Source organism: Hesperophylax consimilis, chromosome 10 (assembly GCF_061612785.1).
Source record: "Hesperophylax consimilis isolate HC1 chromosome 10, BYU_Hcon_1.0, whole genome shotgun sequence".
NCBI classification, from domain to species: domain Eukaryota; kingdom Metazoa; phylum Arthropoda; class Insecta; order Trichoptera; family Limnephilidae; genus Hesperophylax; species Hesperophylax consimilis.
The window spans coordinates 10,433,983-10,447,508 of NC_142845.1; the positions used below are offsets into that span (position 1 = coordinate 10,433,983).

Here is a 13,526-nt window from a genome sequence, read left to right on the forward strand (position 1 = left end):
GTAAATTACAATCTGTCAACAATGAAACCATTAGAGTAATTAATTAATTTATCAAATCGTTGTGGAATCGATGGTTTTATTGTATATTAAATGGAAATTGCAAATATATTTTTTTTACCTACCGCATGTGTAAATAGTACCTTTAATGTTGTAAAAGTCGATAACAGAGATCTAGAATTGTAATATCAATAAAGGCTCATCAAATCAAATAGATACATTTTAATATAAGTGCCCATTTATTAAAATGTATTGATTTTGCGATCTTATTATTGCATCTGTGTAATAATTTATTTTATAGTTTTTATAATTCGAGTAGGTGCCATTTTTATAGAATATCACATTGACATAAATACAAATAAGCGTTATGTTCAAACTAATCGAAAAAAACACTATGGCACGCTACTATTTCTAGATTTAAATCGAATAACGAAACGCATGAGAAAAGAATAGCCACAAAGAATGTGTGTGAATGAATGCAATGACTACAAATATCATACATAGATAAATGAACGGAACCCATTAGAAGAGAACATGCAATTAGCGAAATGCAAAAGATATGCAGTGACAGAGGCATATCGTTGACCACAAATTAATGCGAGACTCGTCCGGGCACTGATTATTCTTATAATTCTATACGGCGTGGAAACATGGATACTTAGAGCCAGCGAAAGAAAACAGGTAGATGCCCACAAAAGTGGTGCTGGAGAAAAATGGATTCCACGGACAGATGCAACAATGTGTCGATTCCAGGAGAGCTAGGCATCCACAATAGACTTTCAACTATCTGCAAATAGCGTATTTTAAGCTACTTTGGACACTTTGCTCGCCAAATCGAGGACTCTAATATGGAGAAACTCATAGTCACTGGCAAAGTGTTTGACAGGAGAAGCAGAGGTTAGCCAATGCGCTGGAGTGACCAAGTGCTCTCCACGCAGCGTAGCACCGCGAGGAGTGGAGGCGCCTTGTCCACCATGAAGATTGGAGTGGGGGTCACAATCCTCAGTAATTAAGAATCGATACGATGAAGAATACCTATCTTTGTTTTGTAATTATTAATTTCTGTGTGCACACACAATATACGAGTATGCCTACAAGTAATGTAATGTAGTAGGTAATACGAATAATATAGTCTAAAATATCTTGCATTCCTAGAATCTGGGATCGAGATTTTTAAAAACTCTATGAAACACGCGAGATTTCGCCTATCTATAGTGAAAACCCAACTTTTGAGATAGACACATAAAAAATCAGGCATTGTTAAGTTTGGGCCGCAGAGAGGCCATGGAATGTCATGTCTTTTTTTCAAGGAACATTTCTTTCATCATCGGTATAGTTACTTTGGACACATGGTAGGTTGCTTCCTCTTGCTGCATCTTGCTGGTGTTCTAAACATGGATTTGTTATAACTTTAGTAGGAAATATTCTGTCAACATCTTGATACATTCTGCTGAATTAACATTAACAGATTTTTCCCGCCTTTTTTTTTTCGAAGAAGTATGAACCAATAATGCCATCTGATGATAAAGCCACCCAAACTATTACGTTTGGAGAATGGAAAGCCATTTTACAATTTATTTAAGGGTTTTCTTTGCTCCAGAACCCAAATTTTTTTATCAAAATTTCCGTTCAGATGAAAACGGGAACCGCCCGAACACAAGATGTTGTAAAACTGGGGAACATTTGAGCAGTGTAATTTGTGTCAACGAATATTTTCCACAAAACCAAAATATTTCTTTTAAATATTGAACTAATTGGATCTTTTAAAAGTGTAATTTTAAAGAAAATTGATTCGATGTATCGCCAAAGCAGCACAAGTCGACAATCCCAGAGCTTTTCGTACAGACTTGTTAACTTGCGCGACATTCTCATCCCTCCTCCTGTTCTGTGGCCGTCCTGTTTTATTTCTCATTTTTCGTTGAACAGGTTACCTCGAACTCATTGATGCGTGTTGTAATTAAAATAATACTGAGACACTGATTAACATTGTGTAATCGTTAATAAACACATAGAACACGCGCCGAAAAATCACGTAAGGAATCGTTACAGGGTAAAAAAAAATCCAAAAACCTCTTCGTCCGGTTCTCCCGTAGTATCAATATATAAGTACAAAAACTGTATTATCCATTTTGTAATTGTTACATTTGAATATACTTTCGAGTAAATTTGAGTATGTAGCCTAATATATGATATGTATGCATATTTGTGCTGCAATATACTTAATAATTATTACTTTTTACCTTCATTTTCAATATTGTAATTTTTCTTTTTAAAGAATAAAATAAAAAAGTTTTCAGTTTTCAACATGTATATATTTTGATTATTTATTCATAATGGATTTTACAAGGATACAATGGTTCATTTTTTAATGCGTCTCTTACACATTAATTAAAATATTATACAGTTTATAAGTTCTGCTGAGTAATTATTACGACGAATGACATCTGTTTATAGTTTTAAGGGCAAATAGCTGTCACGAGTAATAATAATTACAGTCCGTTTATAAATTTACTGTTTTCTATTAATTGCAGAAATATAATATTGAAAGCATAAAACTTGAATTGAAATGAAGTTCTACAAATTAAACTCGATAATATTAAATTAGTAAACAATGGTTCATTTTAATATTTTTAACAATAATACCCATCGCAGTTTATAAATCTATTCTCGTGTTTTGTTACTTTTTATTTATGTGTGACGTATTAATTTGAGATAAGATAATACGAAAATCCATTCCGAGCTAATACCTACATATATCGCACACCTAGATAAAGGGTAGCACAACTCGAAATAATTCAAAATTGAGTTATTGCGATTTTCGGAATCTGCGTCGAAAACTACACAAACTACAAAGACACCTGTTTTAAAATCTCCATCAATAATAATGTGATGGCGATGTAAGTTAGTCTTTCTGAGTTGCTCCACGTACACCCACCACCAACAACAGTAACACATCACCAATTACGACATACCAGCTGTAGGGGAAAGTGCTGTCAATACGCACAAAGACTGAATTATTTCGACTTAGTTTTGTATTCGTGATTAACTGCAGTCATAAAGCGTGAATTATTTTAGTTGATTTGGTATTCGTGATTGAACCTGTCTTGTTTCTCGGGCGTTTCTATATCTCCACATACTCCGGTTTTGTTTACAAAAGTAAGTAATTTTAATTTTACTAATTCATAATAGTTGATTAATTTGAGTTGATAAAATTATTAAACAATGATTTAGTCACGAATACTAAAATAACACGAAATTAATTAATAAACAAGTGATACGTATATTTGATGATAAGTAATTGAGCAAATAAATATCCCAGTAAAATAACATACAACATTATATAAAAATATTTTTAATCGGTCACATAAAAATCGAGTAAAATGTTTTTTGCTGTTCCTGATAAAAGAGGTATTTTGAGTTGTACTACTCTTCATCTAGGTGTGCGATATGTAAAATATAGTAATATTTTGTTGCTGTGCAAATGATTAAATACCGTTTAATCACATCCATGTACAAACAATATAAAATACAAAAAATGTTACCTGCAAAAAATTACTTTAAAATATAAAAATAAAATATTTTGAATTATAATTTAGCAATGAAATTCTGACAAAAATATTCCATTATATGCCTACTAATATCCAGGTACCCATATTTGTTTCATAATCAAACAAAATATATTTTTTTTATTCTTTGGTTTCAAGTTAGTAAGGTAGGTTACTAGATTACCCAGATAGGTCGTTACACTAGATAGTTATTAATTTACCCAGATAAGTCGTTACACTATATAGTTATTAAATTACCCAGATAGGTCGTTAAACTATATAATTATTAGATTATCCAGATAGTTCATTACACTATATAGTTATTAGACTACCCAGATAGGTTGTTATACTATATTGTTATTAGATTACCCAGATAGGTGGTTACAATATTTACGTATAAAAAAATACTATATTTTACAAAATACAATAGAATAGGTTTTTTTCGTTCATTTCACCAAACAAAAATAATAAGACATTTGCCAGGTCAGGTTCTAACTCTAAGGTCGCAACTGATTGATTTCCGAGAGGATTGAGGAGTTTTCCCGGTAATACAGAGATCCTGGTTTCGATACTCAGTTGCGACCGTTACCTTTTTATTTTCTGTATCTTGTTCTATTCTTTTTTTTTGTTCATATTTTGTATTATTCTTCTTCAATTTTCACTGAAGCAATCAAGTAATGTTAATTTTCAAATAAAAAGCCATATCGTTTGATGACAATAGAGTTGTCAGTTTATTATCTGTTTTGGATATATTTTGTTTGCTTGATCATTTTCCAAATGGTTTAAAAGAAAATTAAATAAAATATTTTCTCAACATTCTTATTGAAAATCACTGTAATTGCTTTTGGTATTCAAATATTTACCGTCAAAACGTTCTAAAACTATACTTAAATACAGAACATTAAATATTAAGCACATTGTACAATGTAAATACAATAAAATTTATATAAATCTGTCCATTTAATAATGTTTTGCTGTTTCAATGTATCACCATCTATTCTTTTCTCAATTCATTAAGATATCTTGGAGAACATCTTTAGAGTACTCTTCTTTAGGTCAGATTGCACAAGGAAAATAAAATTACTTTTTCGGATAGTTTGATTTATCAATTAAAGAGCGTGGAAAACTCACCATGTTTCAGACTTCACTAAAAAGCTCGTGTAAGGTATTGGTGATGCATTGAAACAGCGACATGTCCACCATTGTTCATACCACGACTAAATTAATTAATTACAAAAATAAAAATATCATAAAACCTTTAAAATTATTTCTATTTAGAAGGAATGCTTCTCCAGTAGGTTGCTCTCTCCTCCGGTCCATAGGTGTGTGTCCTCGCTAGCTGCTGGAACTGTCCTAGTACCAGAGCCCCCTGGGTGGTGATCCTGTGGAAGGTGTCGAAGTCCTCACAGGTCCGTTCGAACACGTGGTTCAAGTGCGGCAAGACCTCGTGATCGAGGGTGGGGAAGAGGTGGTGCAGAGTGTGCTCTCCGAAGTTGGTCATCACCAGGAAGTGGTTGCCGTTGATGTCAGTGCGATCTATGACGGCCTCCAATTGGAATATTCCCCAGTCTGTGTCTTTACTGAAAAAAAAGTATTTAATTAATTTCCACACCAGCAACTGGCTATCACGCCTGATTTCCAAAACTCTAAACAATGGCAAATGTTCAAAGCTGGACGCATTACTAAGCCTATCAAGCTTATGAACTAGAGCGGAAATCGACCATAAATCATATTAACATCACATTAATTCATGTGCAGAAAAAGAGGGTTTTATAATTTAATTCATATTTTTCACTCAATAAGTACGTTTCTTGTATCTTTCCGGAATACTCCGGACTCCAGATATGGAACTCTGGGCTTATCAGCCTGTTGGCTAAGATAAATCTGCTCTCATCAGCATAATTATATTAAATGCTTGGTGTTTCAATTTGGGAGGCGGGTTTGGATACCGCCGCCCGGTAACCATTTCTTGGATAACCAACACATCTGCCATAGGTCACCAGAAGTGGTTCGCTACGTTTGGTGATATAGCAGGGATGCCTATAGATCAGCGGTCGGGGAAATTTTTTAACCATTACCCCAAAATATTTTTGGGTAAGTCGATCTTACCCCTTTCCCCCATTTTAAAAAGAAGAAAATCAATTTTTATTTAAATAAACATTATTTATTGAATTAATTTACACGGAAAATAAAAAAAAGTTACAATAAAATAGTAAGTATGTAATAGACAAACAAAATAAAATTCTCAAATTGGATCAAACCAAAATTCAGATTTTCAGGTTTCCCTTTCAGTTTTTAGAGAAATGATGTTGCTTCATGTTTGATACAATTACTTCAAAACTGGGACTTTTTGATGAAAGAGCAATTTTAATACAGTCTTCGGCGTTTAATCGATTTCTGTTCTTCGTTTTTATGTTCATTAGAGTGGAAAAGCCTTGTTCACAAAGATAGATTGTTGCAAATGGCAGCAACTTTTTTACCGCCTCCTCATGTGCATTTTTGAAAGCCTTCGTAGCTTTTGACATCCAAAAATACGACAGATTGGCTTTGTTCTCAAATTGAATACGTTCTTCAGTATTTGATCGAAGTTCAAGTATTATTTCTGCCAAACCTGGAGGTTCTTCTGGTATGTTAGCAATTTCACATTTAAAAGGATCTACAACCCAATTGAAAGTATGTATATCAAGATCTGGAAAGTAGTCAGAGAACCGCTCTCTGAGTTAGGTAAGATGTTTTATAACTGTATCCTTGATGTCATCAAAAGTAATATTTTCACAGTCTTCCAAAATAGCAAACTAGAAAAATTTCCTTATTACCCCCAAAAAAACATTTTTACCTCATTTGGGGTAATTTACCCCGGTTCCCCGACTGCTGCTATAGATGGATACCTGAGGTATATTCAGAATGCGTCAGATAGCGAAAGGCTGGTTTGGTAAGACCCTTTGACCTCTTCAACTGGTCTCTCGACCTATCGCCTTGCGCCAAAGTGGGAGGCATACATACAAACTCTTATGTCCTTATGTCTTATGTCCTTCCCTCCTAGACACACTGATCCCTAGAAATCTACCCAACCCTGATACCTTTTACCTTCCCAGAACTTCCTCTCCTTATTTTCACTAAAAACTACCCTTCACACAGCAACCCTAAAAATTAAATAGGCGCTGAAGGAAATTATTTTCCTCAGGACCTTCTGTGTCCTGTGATTTAAAAAAGTGTGATTATAGCCCGTTGCTGGGTTGGGTTCCATCCCTTCCGGGTAAATGATTTTAATTAATTATTATTATTTTTCGTGAAACCGTTCAAAGTTATGCATCACTCAGCTAATGAATCAACCTTCTAAGAATATTGTAGGAAAATAACAAAGCTCATAAAAGTCACTCAAATTATTATGAAAATTGTGACGGCATTGTGAAGCTTTAAGCTCTTCACAAAACCGATTAATTATTTATATGTAATTAAAAGAACATAGACATAAGCTAACATTTCATCCATGGATTTTTAAGAAAGTTGAGGAGTTTATCCCAACAAAATGTAGTATTATTATTTGATAGGTAGAAATAATCCTTGCAAACGATTTTATCCGAAGTTTCCAGATAGAAATAAATAATACCACATTTCAAAAGGCTACCTTCAGGATTTGATCTGATTATTTTTCTTTGGCAGAAAGGTCACAGAACAAAATCATAATGATGGATAAACAATACTTCGAAATACACCGAAATATTAGTATTTTTCTTCTGTATTAGTATTCCTTCCACCATAACTGTAAAACTATAACTGTAAGTATAATACTTTTACTTGTTCAGTCAACTAATCAAATAAATCTAACAATGATTGATTTTGGGTCATAAAAACGCAATATATGAGCGTATGAATCATGTCTTATGAGATCGGCGGCATGTCTTGTAGAGGTTATTTTTAAGGAAATGAACAATATGAATTTTCGTGATGGAAAAGGGAATGCGGTGGTCAGTGCATCTTGGAATGACGTCCGTTTAATTCATTTCTCCCACTCGGGTGCAAGGGGATGGGTTGAGAGGTCCTGGCCAAAGAGGTCAAAGGGTCTCCCTCAAGCGGCCTATCCCGATCCGGCGACCCACACAGAGGGACCTTGAGAAACCTCATCTCATGAACCCGGGCACCACTACTAAGTCACCAAACGGTGACCGGATAAATCATCACAATGATAATTCATCACATCTTTAAAAAGTTGTATAAAGTCATGGAAAGTGATGAAACAAAAATTTTATTAACTGGGTTAAGTATGTTAGGTTAGGTTAGGTTAGGTTAGGTTAAGTTAGATTAAAAAAAAAATTTCATCGTTTCTAATGACTTTATATCACTTTTTAAAGGTATGTTGAATTGTAACTGTGTTGAGTTATTATGGAACCCACCAAACATAGCGAACCACCTAGAGTTACCTATGACAGAGGTGTTGGTTAACTAATATTTCCCATAAATATCCATACTCGTCCCGCCCAAAAAGAAATGTGTGTTTCTTTTGTTTATATTTCTTTGCGTTCATCTTGACAAATAAAGTTTGATATCGTGATTTTTCAATGGTTCCCTTTTCAAGAAAGCATTATTTACAAACTAGAAAGCAGACTTTCCCATATTTTTTATGAGTCTTCACTAGTTGTAATATAAGGATCAATTTAATATTGGAATTTCTGTAATCATAAAGCAGTAAAATACTAAAAAGATGTAAGTGCTTAAGGTGAAGTGGAAAAGGTTCTAAAAATCAATTATATCACTAGTTTCCAGTCAGCTATCATGTTACAAAAGAAGATTCATTCTTTTTCTCTCTGGGAAGGTTTTTTATTGCTTTCATTTCAAAGTTTTTATTATTATTAATTTCACGTTCAAATTAATGAAACCGCACTGTTCAGTATTTTCCTGTTTTAAATTCGTCTTTTTTCAAAGACTTTTGTTCAGTGAATCGTGCATTATAAAATAATAAAACGCTAGATTAAAAAATATCTTCTATTTTTCTTATATTTTTTGGACAATATTTTGTTTCAGTGCTGGTCATATTTATATTTTTTACCAAAATCTACCGTCAAAATGGGCTAAGATTTAAAATATAACTACAGAAACTCTAAGCTAACTAACCAACTTACAACTGACGCAGGGTTAGGCAGAGGATAGAACGCAACGTAACTCCATCCTGACACACACCCTTTGCTACATTCATTTTCTCATCTATGTTATTCTGACTCTTGAAAATACGGTCAGACAATAGTATTTGATGCATTATGCCATATCTTTCTCAGACGTCCCTGACTCCTTCTACCGATCACTTCCGCGTCACATTCACCTTACACATCATTTTGTACATCCGTTTTACATGTCTAAACTAATCAGTCGTCCTTTTCACACGCCTTAGCGATCTCATTTCCACAGCATTCAGTCTACATTCATCCTTCCTCCGTCAGTTCCATACCTCACTGCCATACATCAGGATTAGTGGATTAGTATCAAGCAACTATCTACATAAATTATATTAAATTTATTCTTACGTATTTAAAAAAAAAACATTAAAAAACACTATACAAACCATCAAAACCACTATACAACATGATGTTTTTATCGTAATTGATATGGTGAAATTAAATTTGTGTGATAAATAGCATAACTTACGTAGGGACCAACTCTCCTCGTCCAATTTTCAAATCATTTTCTTGTGAGATCTTCTCACCATATTTAAATAATAATAGACAGAAAGGTTTTACGGATTTTCTTTCACAAACATATTGAATACCTAGGAGTTTATAGAAAATACATTCTTATCTACCGCCATACTGAGCGACATGGGTGAGATTTTCAGGATTTTGCATATTTATAACTTATTTTCATTTTATTAACAACCGGAGGTTTTCCTTGAGCTTTTGCAGCGGGCTTCCTGGAGATTTTCTTTTAGAAAGGCGATAAGTTTCAGGAAATGAAAAGTACCAAATTCAATGTTTTAACAAAATCCCTAAAGAAAAACAAGCAGAAATTTTTTTTAAGAATAAAATTAAAATACACTTTACCTCAGACTCATTTAGTTGTTTGGTATATTATTGTTTTAAAAAATCAGTGTTAAAAATATTTGTATACATATATCTACACGGAGATTCAAGCAAAAAAAAAAACAAAAAATATTTAGTTAATTTTTGCAATATCAGCGTATATATCTGTTATTTGTACTCTTATGTTCATAATTTAAAAGTTTTAATATATGATAGTATCCCTAAAATTATTTAATGTTAAAACTTAAAACGACACTCCGTCCCTAACCACGAGTTATTCTCAATTAGGGAAGAGTTCATTGAATACAAAAATTACTATATATTCTGTAAATTATGTTTCACTATTTTTTTGCGGATAAATATAAAAAATACATATTTTTTAAAAAACAATATCTCTTGTTTATTTGAACTGACCATTTCTACCTTGGGCATCCTCGAATACTTCTACCTTTCACTTTCACGTAATACATTTTCCATACACCATATATACATTCTAACCACTTACAGACACTTCATATATCTCACATTCCCTGTTTAATTTCATTAATTTAATTCATATGTAAAACATTTATATATCAAACAGAGTTGTAAAACAATAATTATAACTTGCAGTTAAAAACCCGCTCCGCGGGTAATTAGATGTTAAAATTAAAAAATTAAAAATTTCCCAAATGCATTCAGATTCCCTTTATATTTATTTATTTTTACATATACGGCACAACATGTGCTATTCACATACTAAATTACAGAGAATAGTACAGCAACCAGTATAACCAGTAAATAGAAGTAAGGTTAAAAGTATGAAAAAAAGAGATATAAATAAAATATAAGTAGCAATCTGTAGTATAGTATTAAGTCAAAGTAAGAAATTATATGTAATAATACACAATAAAGTAGTATAAGCAAGAATGAAGTGCTTATAAAATGTCTGAAAGGCAATAAGAGTTTGTAAAAAATAAAATAAAAATTTTTAGAAAGGTATATACTATTAGAAAATGAAAAGATCAAAATATATACTATTATAATATGAAAAGGAAACAAAAGTAATAAATGGGAGAATCGCGTGTATAATAATAATGTGCGACACTGCTTGACAGTCCGATAAAGTTTTACATAGTACCTATGATGACTATGATAATATATAATGCACTGATATCAGCTTCTACCTATCGAGTACTAGTAGTTTTTAATCTGAAGTATATAAACATTAATTAAGGTAAATCAGAAGGTTTTATTTAAAAATATTTCGTATTATCCGTGTCCAGCGATTCCAAATAATATATTATATAATATAAATAGTATATATAATATAAATATATATACCTGGCAAAATTATTGTTTTATTATATATATAAGTAAAGGTCAGATTAGAGATTTGTTGTCTAATTTTACAATCAACGAAGCGTTTCTAGCTTTTTTGTTTCATATTATTTTATTGGGTTGGCAGTGCCTGTACTTCCTACAAACACACGCGTATTATGCGTGAACTTCAAATCGTTAAAAATAATATCCGTTGTTTGAATAAATGAAATTGTACGTATTTGTATATCGCTCTTATGCGCTCTATCGGCCAATAGGAAAACTACTCCAGCGGCCGGTAATGGAGGGATTGACATTTTCAAGGAATCTTAGAATCTTTGATTCTTGACAAACGTTAAATAAATAAAACGTAATTGTGGATAATTTTGACTTTACTGTAATTAATCCAATGGATTTAACATTCTTAAACATATTTTTTTCGATATTATCCAAAAATTATTTAAGCAGAAACGATGCTTTTGAAGAAATCTCGTATTACAGGAAGCAATCCTATTTCAGTAAAAAATCGGGTCTTAATGTTCAAGTGAGCGGAATTTACCCGAAACATACGATTTGAATTCGACCAATCAGAGGGCCCAGACCGTCCATACGCTAGCGTAATAATACTATCAAATGTATTATGTATCAAATTAGAAATAAATTCAATCAGTTAACTTCACCCGCCACAACACAGGGACATCCCTAGCATGGCGGATGAAATAATTTAAATAAATTTATTTACTCAACTAAATTTTTTGCATGAAATAAAATGTATTTGTAAGAAGTGTAAGAAAATAATAAATGCTGGTAAATGGCACCTACCATACTGAGAATATGTATTATTTTTACATGGCGTTTTGCACATTCATATTCATGATGTTTTTTCATTCTTCTTCCGGAAAAATGTCAATTGATTCCTCAATGTCAATATTGAAGAGACAACATTCTTTCTTCTTTGAGATTCGTCCGTACAGCAATTTCCGTTATTTTACGATCTCTATCAAAACTGCCAATACCACTAACTTGTCGGCTAAAATAAAACATATATGCCCGCAGGCCTAGCGGTTTTTATCTCCTTTTAAAATAAACACAATCTTTGGCTGTATGAAAAAGAATACTACAATTTGGCGGGTACCATCGAAAATCGGGTGGAATTACGCATTCCTTACGTAAATGGCGATAAGAATTAAATTACTATTTAACACAAAAGTTTTAAGAAAAACGACTGCAAATTGCATTTTTTTATTTATTTTTTAAGTTCAAGCACAAATATTAAAATGTTTTCTAATGATAATCTGGAGAACTTAATTTGCCAAAAACCTAATCAAAAAAGGGTGAGTAAGCAGAAGATTTTGCAATAAAGTTTCAAAAAATTTTGTACTTTTAGAGCAGAGGTTCCCAATGTGGTCTATATGGACCCCCAGGTGTCGATATCGGAATGCTGGGCGTTTATGTCATAGAGAAAAAAATTTGGGGGTCCACGAGATTCAAATGGGGTTACATACGAGCGGACCCCATTTACCTTTTCGCCCAGCGGCAGTTTTCTTATATTGCTCCCAAAATATTCAACTCGCTGAGTATTGATATCAGAAAATCAAAAACTCACAATTTGTATGTCATAAGTGTTCAAAATTGGTTATTTATAAAAGGAAGGAACTTTTTCAAGGAATGCCTGCCATCATTAAATTAAGCTCATTTTCTTTATTAGTCATTTTTGTTTTTCATTCAATTCTGTAAAGAAAAAAGTTTAATAATTAATTAATCAATCTTTATTTTCATTATTTCAACAAGTTCATTTTCATAATTTCTACTTTATTTTCATTATTTTAACAAGTAAAGTAACCTATTTATTTGCTGAATGTGTTCATTTTATCTCATTAATATCAACAGTTTAAAATACGGTTGATGTTCACTTGAGCAATCTACTGAACTGGGAACCAGTAAAAGTGTCACCTATTATACACATACATTGCATGTAAGAAAAAAAATACTTAGATTAACAAGTTATCAAATATTACATTTATATAATTATATAAACCTATGTATATAAATTTCGACTACCATAATACGGGCGTGTGTCTAGTGTGGTAGTCGAAAAGCATGTAAAAACTGTACACATTAATATTTCATGAATAAAGAAAAAAAAAAAAAAAAAAAAAACATTTAGGAGTTCCGTAAATGACACAATAGACCTAACACAAATATTATAGACTGAGGAATTACTTATTTGATATATTTTTTTTTATATTTCGTTAAGTTGTTAATTGAGGTATATAAATGGAGTCTACGTTCCTTTTCTCATCAGAATGAATATATTCAAGCAAAACATTGTACATTGGAAGCCGCGAATTTTCCTAGCTAGGGTAATAATGACGTTCGACATTTAAATGCACTTCACACAGACTTCAAATCTAAGTTTAAGGACATTTTGAATAAAAATATTTGGCAAGTGGTATACGTGGCAAAAAAGTTTGGGAACCCCTGATTTAGAGCATGCTGTATTAGGTACAGGCCAAATTTTCAAGCGTTATAAAATTTGTAAAATGCATAATTAAATGAAAGGCCAAGAAATTCACTAACGGTAATTAATATTTCCATATCTCACTGCCACATTAGCATCCGTAATAACTATTTCCAAGCAATCAAATTTTCAAACCAAAAACATGAGTTAAAA

General features: G+C 32.1%; 1 protein-coding gene across 1 annotated transcript in view; it reads right to left on the reverse strand.

Annotated features, from left to right (window-relative positions):
• Positions 1–2,346: 2,346 nt before the first annotated feature.
• Positions 2,347–13,526, reverse strand: part of LOC149420268 (cytochrome b5-related protein-like) — a 58,033-nt gene continuing 46,853 nt past the window's right edge. The window contains exon 6 of the mRNA XM_089636562.1: positions 2,347–5,122. Coding sequence (XP_089492688.1) covers positions 4,813–5,122 — 310 coding nt within the window. The 3' untranslated portion in view covers positions 2,347–4,812. The remainder of the gene's footprint in view (positions 5,123–13,526) is intronic.